The sequence below is a fragment of the Leptopilina heterotoma genome, unplaced genomic scaffold, assembly GCF_015476425.1.
Source record: "Leptopilina heterotoma isolate Lh14 unplaced genomic scaffold, ASM1547642v1 Lhet_166, whole genome shotgun sequence".
Taxonomy (NCBI): domain Eukaryota; kingdom Metazoa; phylum Arthropoda; class Insecta; order Hymenoptera; family Figitidae; genus Leptopilina; species Leptopilina heterotoma.
In genome coordinates this window covers 613,536-631,733 of record NW_025110882.1, presented here as the reverse complement: position 1 = coordinate 631,733, position 18,198 = coordinate 613,536, and the positions used below count along the sequence as shown (strand labels likewise).

General features: G+C 25.9%; 2 protein-coding genes across 12 annotated transcripts in view; one reads left to right on the top strand and one right to left on the bottom strand.

Annotated features, from left to right (window-relative positions):
* Positions 1-9,035, top strand: part of LOC122499218 — a 119,378-nt gene extending 110,343 nt beyond the window's left edge. For 8 of the 10 annotated variants that reach the window (XM_043607406.1, XM_043607404.1, XM_043607403.1 and 5 more), the window contains one exon: positions 5,894-9,035. In XM_043607406.1, coding sequence (XP_043463341.1) covers positions 5,894-6,952 — 1,059 coding nt within the window. In that variant the 3' untranslated portion in view covers positions 6,953-9,035. Of the gene's footprint in view, positions 1-66; positions 120-4,356; positions 4,459-5,893 lie in introns of all 10 variants that reach the window. The other 2 variants (XM_043607412.1, XM_043607413.1) reach the window with 2 other exon arrangements.
* A 1,277-nt stretch (positions 9,036-10,312) lies between these two features.
* LOC122499207 lies at positions 10,313-17,794 on the bottom strand. 2 transcript variants are annotated; one of them, XM_043607386.1, is made up of 6 exons: positions 17,449-17,794; positions 14,771-14,803; positions 13,327-13,392; positions 13,089-13,251; positions 11,006-11,357; positions 10,313-10,708 (listed from the first exon to the last, which is right to left on the bottom strand). In XM_043607386.1, exons 1-6 carry the CDS (start codon positions 17,588-17,590, stop codon positions 10,532-10,534), a joined length of 933 nt encoding a protein of 310 aa, XP_043463321.1. In that variant the 5' UTR covers positions 17,591-17,794; the 3' UTR covers positions 10,313-10,531. The 2 variants fall into 2 exon arrangements, with proteins under 2 accessions (XP_043463321.1, XP_043463322.1); XM_043607387.1 differs by lacking the exon at positions 14,771-14,803 and having other exon boundaries at positions 17,449-17,791.
* Positions 17,795-18,198: the final 404 nt, after the last annotated feature.

Here is an 18,198-nt window from a genome sequence, read left to right as displayed (position 1 = left end):
CGGAACAACAAGCAACTGAATCCAGTGCACAACCTCATTTAGTGAACCTAATATTAATTTTTATAGTATGACTGGATGAAGAGTAGAAACTTCAAGGAGGCCATACAGACCAGTCACGAGTAATTTTTAAATATTATTCATATATTAATTCATTACTATTCTATACTATTTTATATATATTATATATATTACTTCTCATTGTTCGATATGTCTTTTTCATATAAGTCATTTTCAAAAGCTACTTACCATACACTAGCACTGAAACTATTCTGCCGAATGTCAATTGATCAAACACTATATAATATTATCAATTCATTTGTATGGCCTTTATAGTTGTAAAGCATGTTTAATTTAAGTCTGATTAAGAACCCAATTAACACTTTCAATAAATCGTCGATTTTAGTCGATAATGTAAAAAACAAAGTAAAAATTGTAACAATCCTAAAAATGAAAAATTAGTGAAAAAATTAGTCTAAAAAAATCCAAATTTTATATTAAAATAGTTTTTGTAGCAAGAATTGAATTATTCTGTTAATTACCTAGACAGTAATTAAATTCATTTAAAAAATCGTGGAATTTTTACTTTTTTCTCAATAATGAAAATTGGGAACAATATTAAAAAATATGTCAAGTTATTAAATGTCAAACAATGATTATAATTTATAATCTACTCAAAAAGAAGATCACCGCGAATAATTAAAATATTCATGAGAATAGTAAACCGAGAAAAATAGTTTTATAGTAGTAAAACTTTTGCTACTTTAAATATTCAACGATCCCAGTAAATCTCACCTGTTCCTGAACTTTAACTTTTTTGACAGTAATAAAAGTTATAAATTTACAATTAATTAAAAAAAATAACGATCAAATTTCTAAAAAGTGTACATTTTAATTAATAGGATCTGAATAATTAAATTCTATTAATTAAAAACTTTTCGTGTATAAATGAAAAATGTAAAAGCATAAATATTAGGATTTAGAAAAAGGAGAAATTCAATCTTACAAATTACTGAAAAAATTTTAAATTTACGATTTTAGAAAATTAAAAACAAATTTACAGTTTATAATTCAATAATAGAAATTTAATAATAAAAACAATAAATAATAATATTTATTCGTAATAATATTTTATTAAAGTTCTCAGCTTTGAAAAATGATTTTTTTCGAATGAAGACGAATGCAAATTTTTTCTCGTTTAAATATTTGTAAATAGTACTATTAAAAAAAGAAAAAAATAATTAAAATTAAATCTTTACTTAATTGAACATTAATTTTTTAATATACAATTTTTTATTTGTGAAAAAAATACAAATTAAAGGAAGTAAAAAATTGTCGTCTATTAAAACGTTGAGATGTTTAGGAAAATGTAATAATCATAAATTATTGGATACTTAAAGGATTAAAATTATATAAAACAATTTAATGAATATATTTCTAAAGTTGAAAAAAAAATTAAATAAAGTGAAAGGTTGGCTTTCGAATAAATTCCAGGATTGAATATAGTATATAATTTATAATGTAAATAAAAATTTTGTTCGGCAGAATATTCTAAGATGCTAACAGTTAATATTTTATATTCACACGTGCTATAGTAATTTCAATATTATATTTCCATTTATATTAATTCATGCTTGTCTTTAACTTCTTTAATTTGTTCGAAATCTTCAAAGTTATTTCTCAGTTTCTTGCGACTTCTTCATTCACACTGCTATTATTGACAACAACAAAATAAAAAAAGTCTTTCAGTTTGAAAATGCATATCTCAGTAAGAAATGTTGTCGAGAATTTTCAAAGCAAAAAAAAGACCTCTTCATAAGAAAAAAAATTGTTAATTAAGAAAATGTGACTGATTAGGCCCTGCTATTAATTTGGACAAATTTTTCAAAAAAAAGAAGATAAATTTGACAAAAAAAGCGAAAAATTAGGAAAAATTTTACAAATCAAAAAGAAAAAATTGAAAATTGAAAATTGACAACAGTGAAGGATAAAATTGAATTTTGATCGAATTGAAAAATAAAAGACAACATTTTTACTGACTCAATATATTTTTCTTTTTACTACAATGTGCATATTAAGGTCATGACAAAATTGCACCTTAAACGAAATTTTAACTAAACCACTTTTTCTGCTAAGACTCTAAATCGCTGTATGGTATTTTTCTCTTTTATATATATTAATTAAAAATGCTGTTTCTTGGATCACATTATTTCAATTTTTTATTTTTTTGTCATTTTTGTTTACATCGATAATTATCACTTTCGTCAAATCCTTGTTAGCTGTATCGTTATACCACTTGAATTATTATAAATAATTTTAATTAAGGCTTCGTATTTTCTTCATGTAAATATATATTACAACAGTTGAAAAAATATTTCACCGCAAATTTTTTTCGTCACAAAAAAAATACAATAAAAATATTGTATTACAAAAATTAATAATTAGTAATTAATTAGTGGTAAATAGTGATATTATATTTATTAGTATTAGTTACTAATTTAACTAAGTAGAATTAGTTACTGCTAATTAGTTATTACTTGATTTAAAAATATTAATAATTACTAATTAATTATGCTCATTACTAATTTTACTAATTAATGTTTATAATAATTACTAATTACACTAATTACTAATTATTCTAAATACTAATTATACTAATTACTAATTAATCAAATTACTAATTGATTAATTATATTTTAATAAAACATCGAAAATAAATTGTTAGCTTTACATAAAGTTGGAATTGTTGATATTGTAAAGAATATTTAATTACAACGCTAATTGAAATTAATTAAATTAAATATAGAAATATTAAAATAATTAATATTTATTGTAATGTAATATATATTGGAAAGAGATACGAATCCAAAAAGCTCATTTTTCACAATAAGACATACGCTCCAATCCATTTCTTATAGTAAGGTGTCCCATTGTCCAAGGTTTACATTGGATTTCCAGAAATAGCTCTAGTTTCATTATGGCAATTGGTACTATTAACAAATTATAATTATTGCTCAATTGTAATGCATTATTTGAATAGTGCGTTGATCTCTGCTAAAAGAAAAGAAAATTCTTCCAATCAAATTGGATCTTTTATTTAAATTTTCAGTATTATTTCCATTCTGTCGAAATATTATTATCAAATCAAAAATAATATTTTTTTATTAATAATATATATTAATAAATTTATTTACTGAAAATTTACATAAACTGCGTATTCTAATTGGCAATGTTCGATGTAAAAAAAAAGATTTTTTACCGTTTCGTAAAAGTTGAAGACAAAATTCAAATTCAAAAAGAAAAAAAAGAAAAGAAGAAAATGAAAAGAAGAAAAAAAGAAAAAATGAAAAAATGAAAAAAAAGAAAAAGAAAAAAACGGTAATACTTCTTTTTAGCAAAAATATCACTTTCGCAGAAACTTTGTTCGTGATATATCATCGTAATAAAAAAAAGAACAAAAAAAAAAAATGTAGAGCTATATTGTAAATCTGTTTGGAATAACATTAATCATCATTATTGTAAAATTACATTAAATTTCCATTTGTATGATTTCTTTTTTCATCAGCTTCTCTCATATTGTCTTGTTTTTTATCGTATTCTTAGTAATAATCAAATTTCGTATTATTCTTATTCATCTTCATTATTCTCTATTATAATTTATTTCGTACGTCTTTATTTTTTGTTTCCTGTTTTACGCATTTACATTATTTGACACGCCTATTTTTTTTACATGTAATTTCATCACTATTGCCTTACTATAAGGATTGGACCGAAGGTTTTGTCTTTTGTCTCTTTGTAACTGATTAATTTTTTTTTTCTTTTTCGAGAGTATTTTATCAATTTTTTTTTCCAAAGTGAATGCGTTTATAGAAACGTGCACGAAATTGCATGACGCACACGTTTATCACTTTTTTTCGCATGTTATTTTTAAGAAACGAATCATTTACTGTCAAAAGTGAATAGCAGTTGATTTTTTTTATTTGACAAATATTATTTCTTTTTTTTTTACTTTTCGTAATTTTTCATGTCTCAATTTTTTGTTTCAAAGATTAACCGATTTTTTAATAATTGGAATAAAACAGTAATCAGAATAAAAAATAATTTGAATAGATAAAATTGAATAAAATATAGAAACAAATATTATTTGCTGAAAGAAATTTTATTCGGGTAAAAATTTAGAAGGAATTTATTTATTGAGACATTGGGGGCTTTTCACTTGAGATATTTAAACAAAATTACTGACTGAATTAACGACTCCCGATTGACTGACATTTTTTTTTTGTTTTTAACGGGGAGATTCGTTCCTTAATCGACAATATGTTTTCTAATTTGAATTTTTTGGTTTTTGATTTTTTTAAGTTGACTAATACCGGACAGCAATTGGTGTCCAATGTTAAAGAGTCTCAAATGAGCACTGACTTGTAAAACACGTACCACACAAATTTTATAACCCTCCTGCAGGTAACTATCTAACACAAAATTTTTATTATTTTTACTCTTAATATTTATTAAACTTATTAACATTAATCACACCTTTTTTCAAATAATTTATTGCCTTTCACTAGCATGTTTGTGCAACCTTTCTTTTTTTTAGCATGACGTTCAACTTTAGATAGAAACCAAAACAATTATTACAATGGTACATCGAAGAAAAAAGAAAAAATCAATTATTCGTCGAAAACAAAAATTAAAAAAAATTAAAATTAAGAAAATTAAAAAAACGTAAATTAAAAAAAATTTGTAATTGTGATTTGTAATTAATTAAAAATTAGAAAAGCAAAAAAAAAAAATAATTTTCTTGCTTTGATTAAATAATGAATTATGTAAAATTTTCAATAACTTCGATTTACCAGTTTCGAGTGTAAATAATATAATATTTTTCTTTAATATAAGAAAGTGAATTTTGATGAAATGGCTCTTTGCCAATTTTTATAGAAAGTAGCGTACTTTTAGTATGCAGTGGTAAAATATCTTGTAAATGTGAAAAAGTCAATATTTTTAAATTTAGAAAATAAATGTAAAGAAAAAAAATAAAATGAAAAATAAATTATAAAAAAAGAACTTGAAGAACATGAAAAAAATGAGAATAAATGTAAAAGTACTAATTTACATGAAAGTTTATGTTAGATCATTTTGATAAACGCAATTGATTCATTCACAACTAGACGTGCAACTATTGGAATTAATTATTGACACTACGCGTTTTTACAAGTAGTCAACAATGATAAATCCGCAAGTGACTTTTTTTTAATCTTTGTGCGCAAAGAGTAAAGTGACTCTGTTTAATATCTTACGATGAATTATTCAAATTAAGAGAAACATGAAGTGTTTACCAAAGATAGACTTTGTTCGGTTAATCAGAATTTTTTTTTAACAATTCTAGAGAAGAATATTTTTCTTTTGGAAATTGTTTCAAAATTAATTGAAATGATTTCAAGAATTTTATCAACATTTTTTTTCAAAAATTTATATAAAAAATTTCAATTTGCAATCATTTGCTAGTTTCAATTTATTTTGAAAGAACAATTTCCGAAAATAAAATATTAAGATTTTTTTTTACAGAATAATTAAAATATAGTCATTTTTGAATAAAATACATGATTATACAAGATTATCAAAAATCAGATTAATTTTTTTAGTCATTTTTGTTTTGATTTTCTAGATTCGGTAAAACTCTTGGTGGCGAGTGGGAAGACTGAAAATTATTAGGATTTTTTCCACACGCCACCTGGAAACTCAAGCCGGATGTAGAATAATTTATTTTTCGAATGATATTTTGCCACTTGAAAAGAAGGAAATGTTGTAATTTTAAGGAATTGTTTAAAGAAAAGCTGCGCCTAGACAGCGATGAAATTGAGTTTTAATATTAATAATAACTTGTATGTGTATTGAACAGACAACTGCCCCAGTGCCAGCGGAACGCACTCTTGTGGGGTCAGCGAGCGTCCTTGGGGGAGGGCCCCACGTTGCCGACTCATCCGCCCCCAATCAGCAGCGTCCGGAGAACGCACTCGACGCTCTGCTAGATGAGCTGCAGACCTTCTCGCGACCTGCCTCGCAACTAAGTCAGGCCTCAAACAGCAGTCACCCGCCGACCCTGGCCGACTTAGGAAGGTCGGCCAGCCACATCATCCAAACGAGTCGCGCTCCAAACATGTCCGACATCGGCCGCAAAGGCAGCATCGACTCAACCACGAACCTCGCCATCCTCACGCCCGGATCGAACAACACTCTCCGCCGACTGCACTCCTATCCCTCCAGCTCCGACACCGACACGTCGCCGCCGATCGCCCGACTCCAGGTCTCCGACGGCGGCGCCCCGCCCCAGAAGCCGCCCGTGCCCGAGAGGAACGCCGAGTTGCTCCAGATCGCCACCGCCAGGCGAGTGCCGCCGCCGCCGCCCCCGAGGACCAGCTCCCGGTCGCCCCTCGCCAGCCCCACGAGTCCCCAGCTGCCGCCCAGGAACCCCACCACGGGCGGCACTCTGCGCCGCGCGAGGAACAACGGCAAGCCGCCCATGGCCCTGCCCTCCAACGCCAACGCCAACTCCGACGAGCAGCAGCCGCCGGCCAACAACATCGTCTCCACCAGCAACTCCAGCTCCTGCGAGAGCGTCAACTCCCAGGAGGGCATTCAGAACAAGAAGGGCAGGCACGAGCAGCTCGAGCAGCGGCACCAGGAACTCTTGCGGCGGCAGAAGGTCCTGCAGGAGCAGTACACGAGGCTGCAGCAATTCCAGAACGCACCGCCGGCGCCTTCTGATCTGCTCAAGAAGACCGGATCCGAGAGCAATTTACTCGCGAAAATGGGCCTTGGAATGAGCACCACCACCTCTGGCTCGCTCACCAGTCTGCTCGCCACCAAAGCCAACTCCGAGCCGAATTCCAATAATATTCAGAACAACACTGGCAATCAAACCACCACGAATAAAATTTACGAAACTGATATTCTGTGACCGGAAAAATTTCTGGTGACGAAGTTCCACTCTGGACTGAGTTTTCGACTCTGGGGAATTTTCCAAATTGTTTCTCAATTCATCATTTTTCAAAACATTTCTCGATTCAATTGTCAGATAATTATTTTTTGATTCAGTTTGCAGGTCGCACCGAAATAGAAATTTTCGATTCAGTTTGCAGTTCGTACCGAAAAGGGAATTTTTTCCCTTTTCGAAAAGTGTTTTTGGAACCAAGGAACCAGTTTGGAAGAATTTTTGAAATACGTCTTCGAGAATTTTTACACTTGCAGCAAATTTTGAAACGGATTTCTAATTATTTTCCCATGGGAGTTTCTTCGGAACAAGTCGAAAGAGATTTTTGAAGCCGGGGACAATTTTCAAACTCTCAACAAAAAAACAATTCTAGAAAACCAAAAAACTAAAAAGAACTTCTAGAAAACTGCTACCAAAGAAGAGAAATTTTTGAACCGAAGAATATTTTTTGCAAGAGAAAATTGAATGAAACGAGAAAATATTTCCAAACTGAAGAAGAACAAGAGAAATTTTTGAACTGAAGAATATTTTTTTCCAAACAAAATTGAAAGAAACGAAAAATATTTCCAAATTTGAAGGAAAATGAAAAACTGAACTGAAATAAGAAACTAAAGAGAAAGTTTTGAACCGAAGAATATTTTTTTTCAAACAAAATTGAAAGAATTGAAAAATATTTCCAAATTTGAAGGAAAATGAGAAACTGAACTGAAATGAGAGAATTTAGAACTGAAGATTATTTTTTCCAAACAAAATTAAATGAATCGAGAAATATTTCCAAACTGAAGAAGAGAAGTTTTTGAACCGAAGAATATTTTTTTCTAAACAAAAATGAAAAAATCGAAAAATATTTCCAAATTTGAAGGAAAATGAGAAATTGAACTGAAATAAGAAATTTTCGAACCGAAGAATATTTTTTTTCAAAAAAAATTGAAAAAATCGACAAATATTTCCAATTTAAAGAAAAATAAGAAGCTGAGCTAAAATGAGAAACCAAAGGGAAATTTTTGAACCGAAAAATATTTTTTTTCAAACTAAATTGAAAGAATCGAAAAATATTTCCAAATGGAAAGAAAAAATGAGAAACTGAACTGAAATGAGAAACTGCAGAGAAATTCATGAACCGAAGATTAATTTTTCCCAACCAAATTTGAATCAAGAAATATCTCCAACACCAAGAGAAGAATAAAAAAACCCAAAAGAAAATAAATTCCGAACTGAAAAAAAAATTTGTTAAAGAAAAAAGAAGAAAAAAAAACCTTGTGCCCAGTTTTCAGCGAACAAAAATTACCAAATCCAAAGAATTAAAACAAAAAATTTCCACAGCGAGAAGTGTGTCAATATTTCATCACCAATCGCGATTCGAATCAACGTTACAATAAGAATATCCTTTTTGATAAAACCAATCATTCTTGGTTGTTCCGTTCAAGGCCAAAGTAAATAGTAAAAAAACTTTTTTATCGTGACTTCTTTCAAATTGTAATTTTCAAACATATTTTCAAATGTTTACATTTAGATATAAATATAAATATAAATATATTATATATATTGAGATACCGATCTTTTACTAGGGAAAAAATGATTTTTAAAAAGAAACTATAGATAAAAGAACATTCATCCGAATTGGACTATTAGCACACACACAGTATTAATAGTCAAAACATTTTTTCGAGTGATCTATAGTCAAAATTCACGACTGATTCTTTAAACAAAAAATTGTCGAAATCGACTTATCGAAAAGCAAAAAAATTCAGTCGAACGAGTGATTTACTAATAGTCAAAAAAAGAATTTTCGACTGATCTATTAAAATTAGTAAAAATGAAAAAAATTAACGAGTGATCTATTTATTAATTGTGTTTCACGACGCAAGTTGCGATAAAATTTATTGGAAATCTTGTGTGGTTTGTACCTTCCGGGAAAACTACAAATTCAGCTAATTATCAAGTATTGCTATAATATCGATTAAACAAAAAAAAAATAATAATAATACAAGAAAAAAAAATGCGTCTAGCGAGGAGCGAAGTTGAGCGACGAGCTATTGGCAACAACGCGGATTGAACTGATATAAATGTGCACGACAAGAATAATTTATATCTATATATAGAGTTTAGTAAAAAAAAAATTAAATAAATAAATAAAAAAAAATCGTGCGTAATAGCAAAGCGAAAGACTTAGAAGTTTCTCAAATTGTACCGTAACTCTGAATAACGAATTTAATTAAATAAAATATTTAACATTGTTTGGTTTTTGACTGTTATAATGTTAACTAAGTGTCATCACAAAGAATCAACATACCAATGGAAAAAAAATTGCTTATTGTACGTTTTTTGTACAAAATTCCAAGACTGCTCTCCAAATAGAAAAATTATACAATGCAAAAAAAAAAGATACAGAATCTCATTTTTTTGGATCCATTCATTTTTATTAGAATCGATTTTTATTTCTTATTATTAGTATTAGTATTGTTATTTATTATTTAATTATAATTCTAATAATTATTATTATCAATTGTTGGTCAATTATAATTATTCAAAATATTTGAAATAATTGCGTTCATTTAGAAAAAAAAATTTTTTACTTAGAAGGAAATTTAGAAATGTTGTTTTTTGATATAAAAAAGAAAAAGTCATGTTTGTTGGTTTTATATATATTTCTCTCATCATTTAAGATAAACTTTCCTCGAACAGTTATATAGAAGTCAACGATATATAGAAAAAATAATATTGATTACAAAGTTTTTTCATTTCTGACATTAATTTGTATCAGCAGTTTTTGCAATAATTTTTTTTTTCGTTCTTTAATTACAAAAATGTCTAACAATCGAAACGTTTCTCAGAAATATTTTTTTTTACAATATTTAATTAAAATCTAAGGAATATTACTAATATTCCCTCAATATTCCTATCAAAACGTACTTATATCGCTTTTTTTATCGTTTTATTAATAATATCGTTTTTTTTAATATTCGCAATATTTTTTACATTCTTACATTCTTTTGGAATATTCCATACAATCTGGAATATATAATACAATAAATAAAAATAATAAAAATACTGGAATATTCCAGTAAATATTTTAAATAAATATTAAAATTATTTTTCCCAAAAGAAATTTTTGTAGTATTCCCCGAATTTTTTAATTTTGAAAAAAAAATTATTTTCTAAATTTTAGATTAAAAAGAAAAGAAATATAAAACAATTTTCTGAATTTATTTTTTTAAAAAACAAGTAGCACTAAATTAAAATACTATTGATACTGTACTGTACAGTATGGTAATAATTACTATAGAGATTTGTAAAAATGACTGTAAAATACAGTATCTTGCTTCTAAACATAAAGGAATGGCACTTGATATCTAAATGTGCTTCAAATACTCGACAAAATTATGCGTAAAAATCACTTTGGCATGTCACTAACAACTGAAAATTGATTACTATTTTTTTTTTCTTTAAATCGTAGTTGGGTGTCAAGTTTTTAATATTACATTATAAATATATCCAAATTTTTTTTGGCATTTTATATTTTAAAAAAAGGAACTAGAATTATTTTTATGGAAGAACTATAAAATCGCGAACTTCAGTTTCACCTAGAAGGACATTTAATATCTCTCGCATTGTTAAATGATAAATTGTGTCGTTCGCCTGGGCTGCAATGAAGTCTTGAATTTTTGGCAAAATCTCCGGTTTTATTAGTTCCACAGCTTCCGGTGCAATTTCCCTTATGACCTTTAAAGAGAATTGGAAAAAAATGATTATTAAATAATATATTTATTATTTTCCTTTGAATTAATTATTCATTTGTTATTGTAATTTCTTGGAAAAAGTAAAATTGAATTTTTTTTTTTGAATTCAAAAAAATTGAAAAGAATTAAGAATTTTCACCGTTACATTTGAAAGTCAAAACTAAAAATTAAAATAGATAAAATTTTTTTTTGATTATTAGAGAAGAGAGTGAAATAATTAATTTTTTTTTTATGAAATTGATTAATTAATTATGAACAATGAGAAATTAATTTGACGTGCCTCGTTCATGACTTTGCTGACTTTCTCATCTCCCATTAAATTTTCAAGTGCAAGATCAATGGCCTCGAGGGAAAAATCGAGTTCGAAGCTCTTCATGTACATTCCTCGTGAGTAGCCGAGAACAGTGTGCACATAGGCCTTAAATCCGTAAATGACAACTTGAAATGGTCCAGAGCCCTTGAGGGGGAACATATTCCCCAATATTCCCGATAAATTGTAGTCGCCGTGAGTGTAAATTGTCGGCACTGTTATATTGACAGCTATTGTTGGTCCTATCAGCGATAGTCTGGCGCGATCGACGAGGAACGTCGACAGATGATCGATCTCCACGTCCTTCAATTCTAATTTCACCCTAAAAAGTGTTAGAAGGTTGCTTTCCATCTCGAATAAACAAAAATTGGAGCATTCTCTTTTTTCTGACACAATTTACTACTAAATTTACTATTAAGTTTACTGTACTGAATTTTACTACTAAATTCACTATTAATATATTACTATTAAATTTACTACTAAATTTACCACTAAATTTACTATTAAGTTTACAACTAAATTTACTATTGAGTTTACTAATAATTTTAAAATATCAAAAAAAGTAATTTAAAGAAATATTTATACATTACACAAATTTTATTTATTTATTCATTTTCGGATCGTTCTTTAGAAATATTTTTTGTAAAAATATTTTATTGATTTTTGGAATAATAATAAATGAGAAAATAAATTCCAACAGAAAAAAAACAATGTATGAATAATAATAATAAAAAAGAATGTTTACGAATTATTCATACTCAAAGACCACTCATGTGTTTAATCTCTAGATACTTGTTTTCATCTTTTTTTTTTTATTATGACGATGAATTAAAGCGTTCTATGCAAAGAGGAAAAGAAAAAAAAATGTAAAATAATTTTTGATGAATTTTAAGTGACGTAATCACACAAAAAAGGGACTTAACGTTATAGTTCAAAGGAATAACTTTAGGCACAAAAAATAATCAAAATAATACGAAAAAAAACCGAAAAACAAACTAAGAATAAAGGCAAACTAAAAAATTAATTTTTTGTTGAAAAAATAAATTTAAAAATTGACTCGAAAGTAAAAAATTATTATTCGAAGAAATAACAAAGTTAATAGTAAAAAGAATTAAAAAAGAAATTAATTTTTCATTGAATAAATAAATTTAAAAATTGACTCGAAAGTAAAAAATTATTATTCCAAAGAATAAAAAAGTTATTAGACAAAAAAAAAAGATTCAAAAACGGAAATTAATTTTTTATTGAATAAATAAATTTAAAAGTTGACTCGAAAGTGCGGAACATTATTTCACTTAATTTCTTCGAGTACTTTGTAAGTATAAAATATTGTCAGTGAAACCAATAAGGAATTAGATTTTTATTCGAAAAAAATTTTTAATTTCTTCCTGAATAGAAGTAATCTATAAATTATTATTAGACAATAAATTTGGGATAAAAGCAGGACTTCCGTTATTTAGAATGAAAAAAATAAAAAAATAAATAAAAAAGTGTGCAGACAAATGATTACTGGTATCATAATTATTGAGTTATGTCAATAATATTTTTGTGATTCTCGTTAAAACTCGTTATGATTAGCCAAATAATTCAAGTAACTTTCTCAATAATTATTATAACCAACAATATGTACTTAAAAGTCTCGAACGTTAAAATTCAATGAACTTTGCTTTTTCCTGTCACTATCTTAAAAATAGAAATTGCAACGAATTTGATACCAAAAATGTGTGGCAAATCAAAAATTGAACCAAATTTTTTGCATCAATTTAATGATAATTGAATAGACACTCACAATTCGATTAATTTAAATAATAATTAATGTTTTTTAATAGTAATAAATTAATTAAACAAATTTAATTAATTTATTTTTAATTAATTAATTAATCAAAGTTAATTAATTAAATAAATTACTATTTGTTCTTTCAATAATATTCTTCCATTAAAATATGGAATATTAATTGAACAATAAATTCCGAAAATGGCATAATAATGCGACGATATATAATTAAAAATTCCTTTATTGCTATAATAAAGAAATAACACAAAAGAAACGTACTTTCCTATTTCCGGATTTCTCGTTACAAAAACCGCCTCCTCAATCGTGAGTGGTTCCAGAGGGGGAATTCCAAGATCTGGTATTCCATAGGGCATTCTCGAGCGAAATTTTTCCAGAAATCTCCTCAGTTTAAATTCAAATCCTTTTGACGCGGCACTGTCGACTGATCTTTTTAAAATTAGTTTTAACATTTTTTATGAAATTAAAATTCATTAAGAAATTTGTTATAGAGACTTACTTAAATCTGTCGTCACTCTCGTTGCATTCAGAATAATACTCTTCGGTTTATCCACAGCCCTTTCCACTAAAATAAATAAATAAACAATTTCAATTGTTTTTATTTCATTTTTTAATTAAAAAAAGAGTTTTTGCAAAAATTTTTACCAAAAATAAAACATTTTACATGTGTACTAATTTAGAATTTTCGGGTTGAAAATATTGTCATAAAAAATATTTTTTTTCACCGTTTAATTAATTAATTAATTTTAGTAAATTTTATTACTAATTTTATTAAATTGTTTATTAACTAATTTTCTTTTTTTTACTGTTATTTCGAATTCTGCTGTAATAGCACGGAATATTCCATTCACATTTTAGGGATATTAATTAATTAATTAATATTCTAATATTCCAGGAATGTGAAAGGAAAATTCCGTGATATTTTAAGGGAACAAATTTATTGTTTATTTTTTGTTCTAATATTTAAACTATTACAAAATATTTTTGGAATATTACTACGAGTATTGTTTTTTTTTTACTTTCTTGTTTAGAATTGTATGGAAAATATTCCGAGAGAATGTGCGATAATTTTGAGGTGCAGTTTAGAAAATAACTAATTAATATCGAAACAAATTAATCAATTAGTCATAATTGATTTAGTGTTACAATTTTTAAATGATTTATCTAAATTTACATAAATATTAAATCCTATAATCAATGTAATAACGATTGTTTTTTATTTATTTAAATTTTCTTATCTCAATGTTTTTGAACTTTGATAATAAATTTTATTTTCCAAAGACAAAATAATTTAATCAAAACAAAGTCGCGTGATCTCACGCGAGAATAGAAACAAATAAAAAAGCAAATTTTATACTTTATTATTTAAAATTTGTAAAAATTGCATTTTAATTTTTTTTCTATTCTCAATAATGATTTGGATTAAAAAACTGTGTACATTCTGAATTATAGTTTAGTTTCTTCAAAACAATTTTTTTCTCTAAATTTGAATTAGTAAAAATATTTACTAATTTGAATTAGTGACTGACTTTTTGCTTTCGAATTAGTAAATTTTGTTAATAGTAATTTCTACTAATTTATTAGTAAAATTTACTAATTGTAAAAAATTACTAAATGAATTAATTATTTTTATAGTATTAAATACTTTTTAGTATTAATACGAATTTTTTTAAGTACTTTTAGTAAAATTTACTAATTCAAAAGCAAAAAATCATCATCATTGACTTAAATTAATAAACATTTTTACTAATTAAAATGTAAAGAGTATCTGTTAATTTTAATTTCATTAATTATTAAATTAATTAAATTTTAAATTTTTGTTTAAAAAAATTACAGTGGAAATGGATTTTTGAAAAAAAAAATATTTTCTGTTTTGTTGCGCATTTATTTTGTAATAAACATTGATATACATAATAGAGAAAAAATGAACAGTAGGAACTTACAGAATCTCATTATATCTGATCCTTCTTTGTATACTGGAAAAATATAAAACTTTTTTGTACAATGATGGAATATTTAAGAGTTTCGCAGTATTATAGACAAATCTTTTTTTTTTTACGAAATTTGAATAATTTTTAAGAGACGCACAATCTTTTTTTTTCTCAATAAAGCCTTAATTTATTTCCATTTCTCGATTCGTGCCATGTTTTTAAATTCTTCTTTTTTGTTAAGAAATTGTGCATGCTCTTTTTATCAATCAACCGGTGAGAATTCTAAATTAGAAAATTATACGATTCAGGAAACGATCATTTTACACTTTTTTTCGCTTTAGAAAAAAAAATTAAGAAAAATGAATAAAAAAAAGTTAATAAAAATTAATAAAAAAAATTAATATAAATAATTAATACCCTTTAACCGAAAACTAAAATGAAGTTAATTTTAATTAATCGGTTGCACAACACAATTTGGATAAAATAAATTCGCCTATAAAATTTCCATAATTTTAAATAGAAAAATAGAATTTTAAATTTTATTGCAGTTTGTAGAGAGAAGAAAAAATTGGAATATGGAGAACAATAAAAAAAAGAATAATATGAGAAAGGAAAAAAATAATATCTCAATTGAGTAATCAGTGAATGAGAGTAAAAACAAAGAATGCACGATTTTTGATGAATTGCATAAAAGGCGGTTTTACTAAACCGCACAAAGCTTGTTTGAATGCGGAAATCCACGCAGATTATTTGAATTAAGGACGATTTGAAGCTTATTTATTGTTCAACTTGTTGCATAAGGAAAACATTTTTTTATTTTTTCTTCTCCAGACGCAACATTCTTTCTAAATCAAGTACGTAAATTTTCAAGTTTTATTAAATTTAATGTAAAAGAAAATTTCGAAATATTTTTAAAATTTTGATTTTATTTTCACTGTCGATTCAATTTTTACTAAAAAAAATCACATTTTTTGCAATTGTTCAAATTAATGAATATTTATAAATTATTTTATTAAATATAATTCGTAAATATTTAAATTAAGTTTTATTTTAATTTCAGATCAAATTTTACTGTTAAAAATTAAACTTTTTTAACATTTTTTAAGCCAAATCGATTATTATAAAAAAATTAGCTAAAAGTAATTAAAAATTTACTAACAATAAATTGAAAGAAGAACAATTAAAATATACAGTTTCATTTAGAGAAAAACATTTTAATTTTGAAAAACAAAAAATATAGAAAATTGTAAATATTTTTGCTCTAAAATCGGAAAATTCGTAAAATTTATTAATACATAAGAATTTAAACAATTATCTTCAAGTTAAAGCTTTACTGCAATTTCTTCAAAAGAAAGAAAAACAAATTATTTTGTTTTTAAATAAAAAAAAACTTTTATAAAAGCATTTTTGTTCTAAAGGCGAAAAGTAGAAAAATAAGACGAAATTTATGTTTAATTTTTATTATAAAAAAAATTATATTAATTAATAAATAATAAATATTTTTAATTAAATTTTATTTTAACTTTTGATAAAATTATAGAATAATATTTTTATTTTTCCTCAATTTTTTAAATTCACAATTTATTATAAAAAGGATTAACTAACAAAGATGATTGGAAATTTATTAACAATAAGAATAATTAAAAATTATTGGAAATTTATTAACAATAAGAATATAATTTAAAAGTTAAAAGTTCTGTTAAAAAAACATTTTAGTTTTGAAAAACAAAAAATATGGGAAATTGTAAATATTTTTTTGATAGAAAATATAGAAAATGGTGAATATTTATTTGATTAAAAATTGAAAAACGCGCAATTTTTTAATAAAATGGAGTTTAAACAATAATTGTCAATGAAAATTTTTGCATTAATTAAAGAGAAAGAGAGAACAAATAAATTATTTTGTTTTTAGATAAAAGAAAATTTTCTGTAAAATTATTTTTATTCAAAGAAGCAAAAATTAGAGAAAAAAGCAGAAAATAAGTTAAAATTTGTGCTTAATTATTTTTTATCAAAAAATAATAAATAATTTCAGATTTTATCGCTTCCTTTCTTTAAAATAGTTTTTTTAAAAGTTCAAGTTCAATTGTTTGAAAATTGTTTAAAGCTTTTTTTTAAAAAAGAAATATAAATTCAAATAAAAAATTTCCATTGCTTCTTTAACTTTTAATTATTGTATATTTAAATTTTCATGGAAATTTCCTTCAAGATTAACACAATTTTTATCGAAAATTTGCAAATTGAAAAATCATTGAATATATTCAAATACAAAAAACGAAGAGAAAATTTATAAAAATTCTACTTTATCGTTTTTCAAAGTAAAAACAAAAACAAAAAAAAAAGTAATCGGGAAAATCCAGATGCAGCGATTGTTGAAATGACAAGCAAAAGGAAAAACTTGGCAGAATTTCTCACGCGCATAATTAAAAAAAAAAAAAAAAGAAAAAATTGGCAAAAAGAACAATTCTATTTTTATTGTTCCGAATTGTTTCCTTTTTTCTTTTTCTAATAACTCACGTGAACGTTGATTTTCCTTTCAGAGGTTTAAAATATTTTCACTATATATACAACTTCACATTTACTTTTGCGGCACATTATTCGCCGTGTAATTGTAAAACTATCGAGAGAGAAAGTATATACTATATACCTATCAAGAACATGCGTGTAAGTATTTATATTTGAAAACTTACGGAAATTTGTCGCACTTGTGGCAACATTTGTAATTCCACCAATAATTGTTGTCGCAGGATTCACTGATTTCACAATGACAATATTACAAATGCCAAAGACAAATATTGACAATAATTTTCGTGTCATATTTGAGAGTAACATATTATTTTAATGTTTTTTATTTAATAAAAAAAAAAAAAATATTCTGCAAAAATCGCACTCGCAGAGAGTGAGAGACGACCGAGATCCGCACTCAAGTAATCAGGAAGGCAGACTGACTGAAAAACACGGCAATGTGCCTCGCTGCAACGTGAGTATGTATGAGTTAGTTCGTTTTGCTATTATGAAATTGTAATGCACAGTGTGCCGAACATTCGAACACACTGTGAACTTCGAAGCACATTGGTGTGACATGCAAAGGTAATAACTATTGTCCCGATACAAAAAAGACACTTTTATGAAAAAAAAAAAAAAAAAAAAAAAAATTGCTGAAAAGAGGAAATATTTTAATTGTTTCTTCTGGAATATTCCATAGAAATATTAGGAATATTAAAATACTCGATCTTTGGAATAAAAGTGTGAATATTCTTCTGCAATATTCCATTTAAATTTTATAAGAAAATTAAAAGATCCGACCTTTGGAATATATTGGAAATATTCTATTGAAATAGAGGAATATTCCGCTGGAATATCGAAGAATTAAACATTCCATTGAAATGCCGAAACATTTAATTTTTATTAAACTTTAATTTTTTTTTAATTAATTTCGC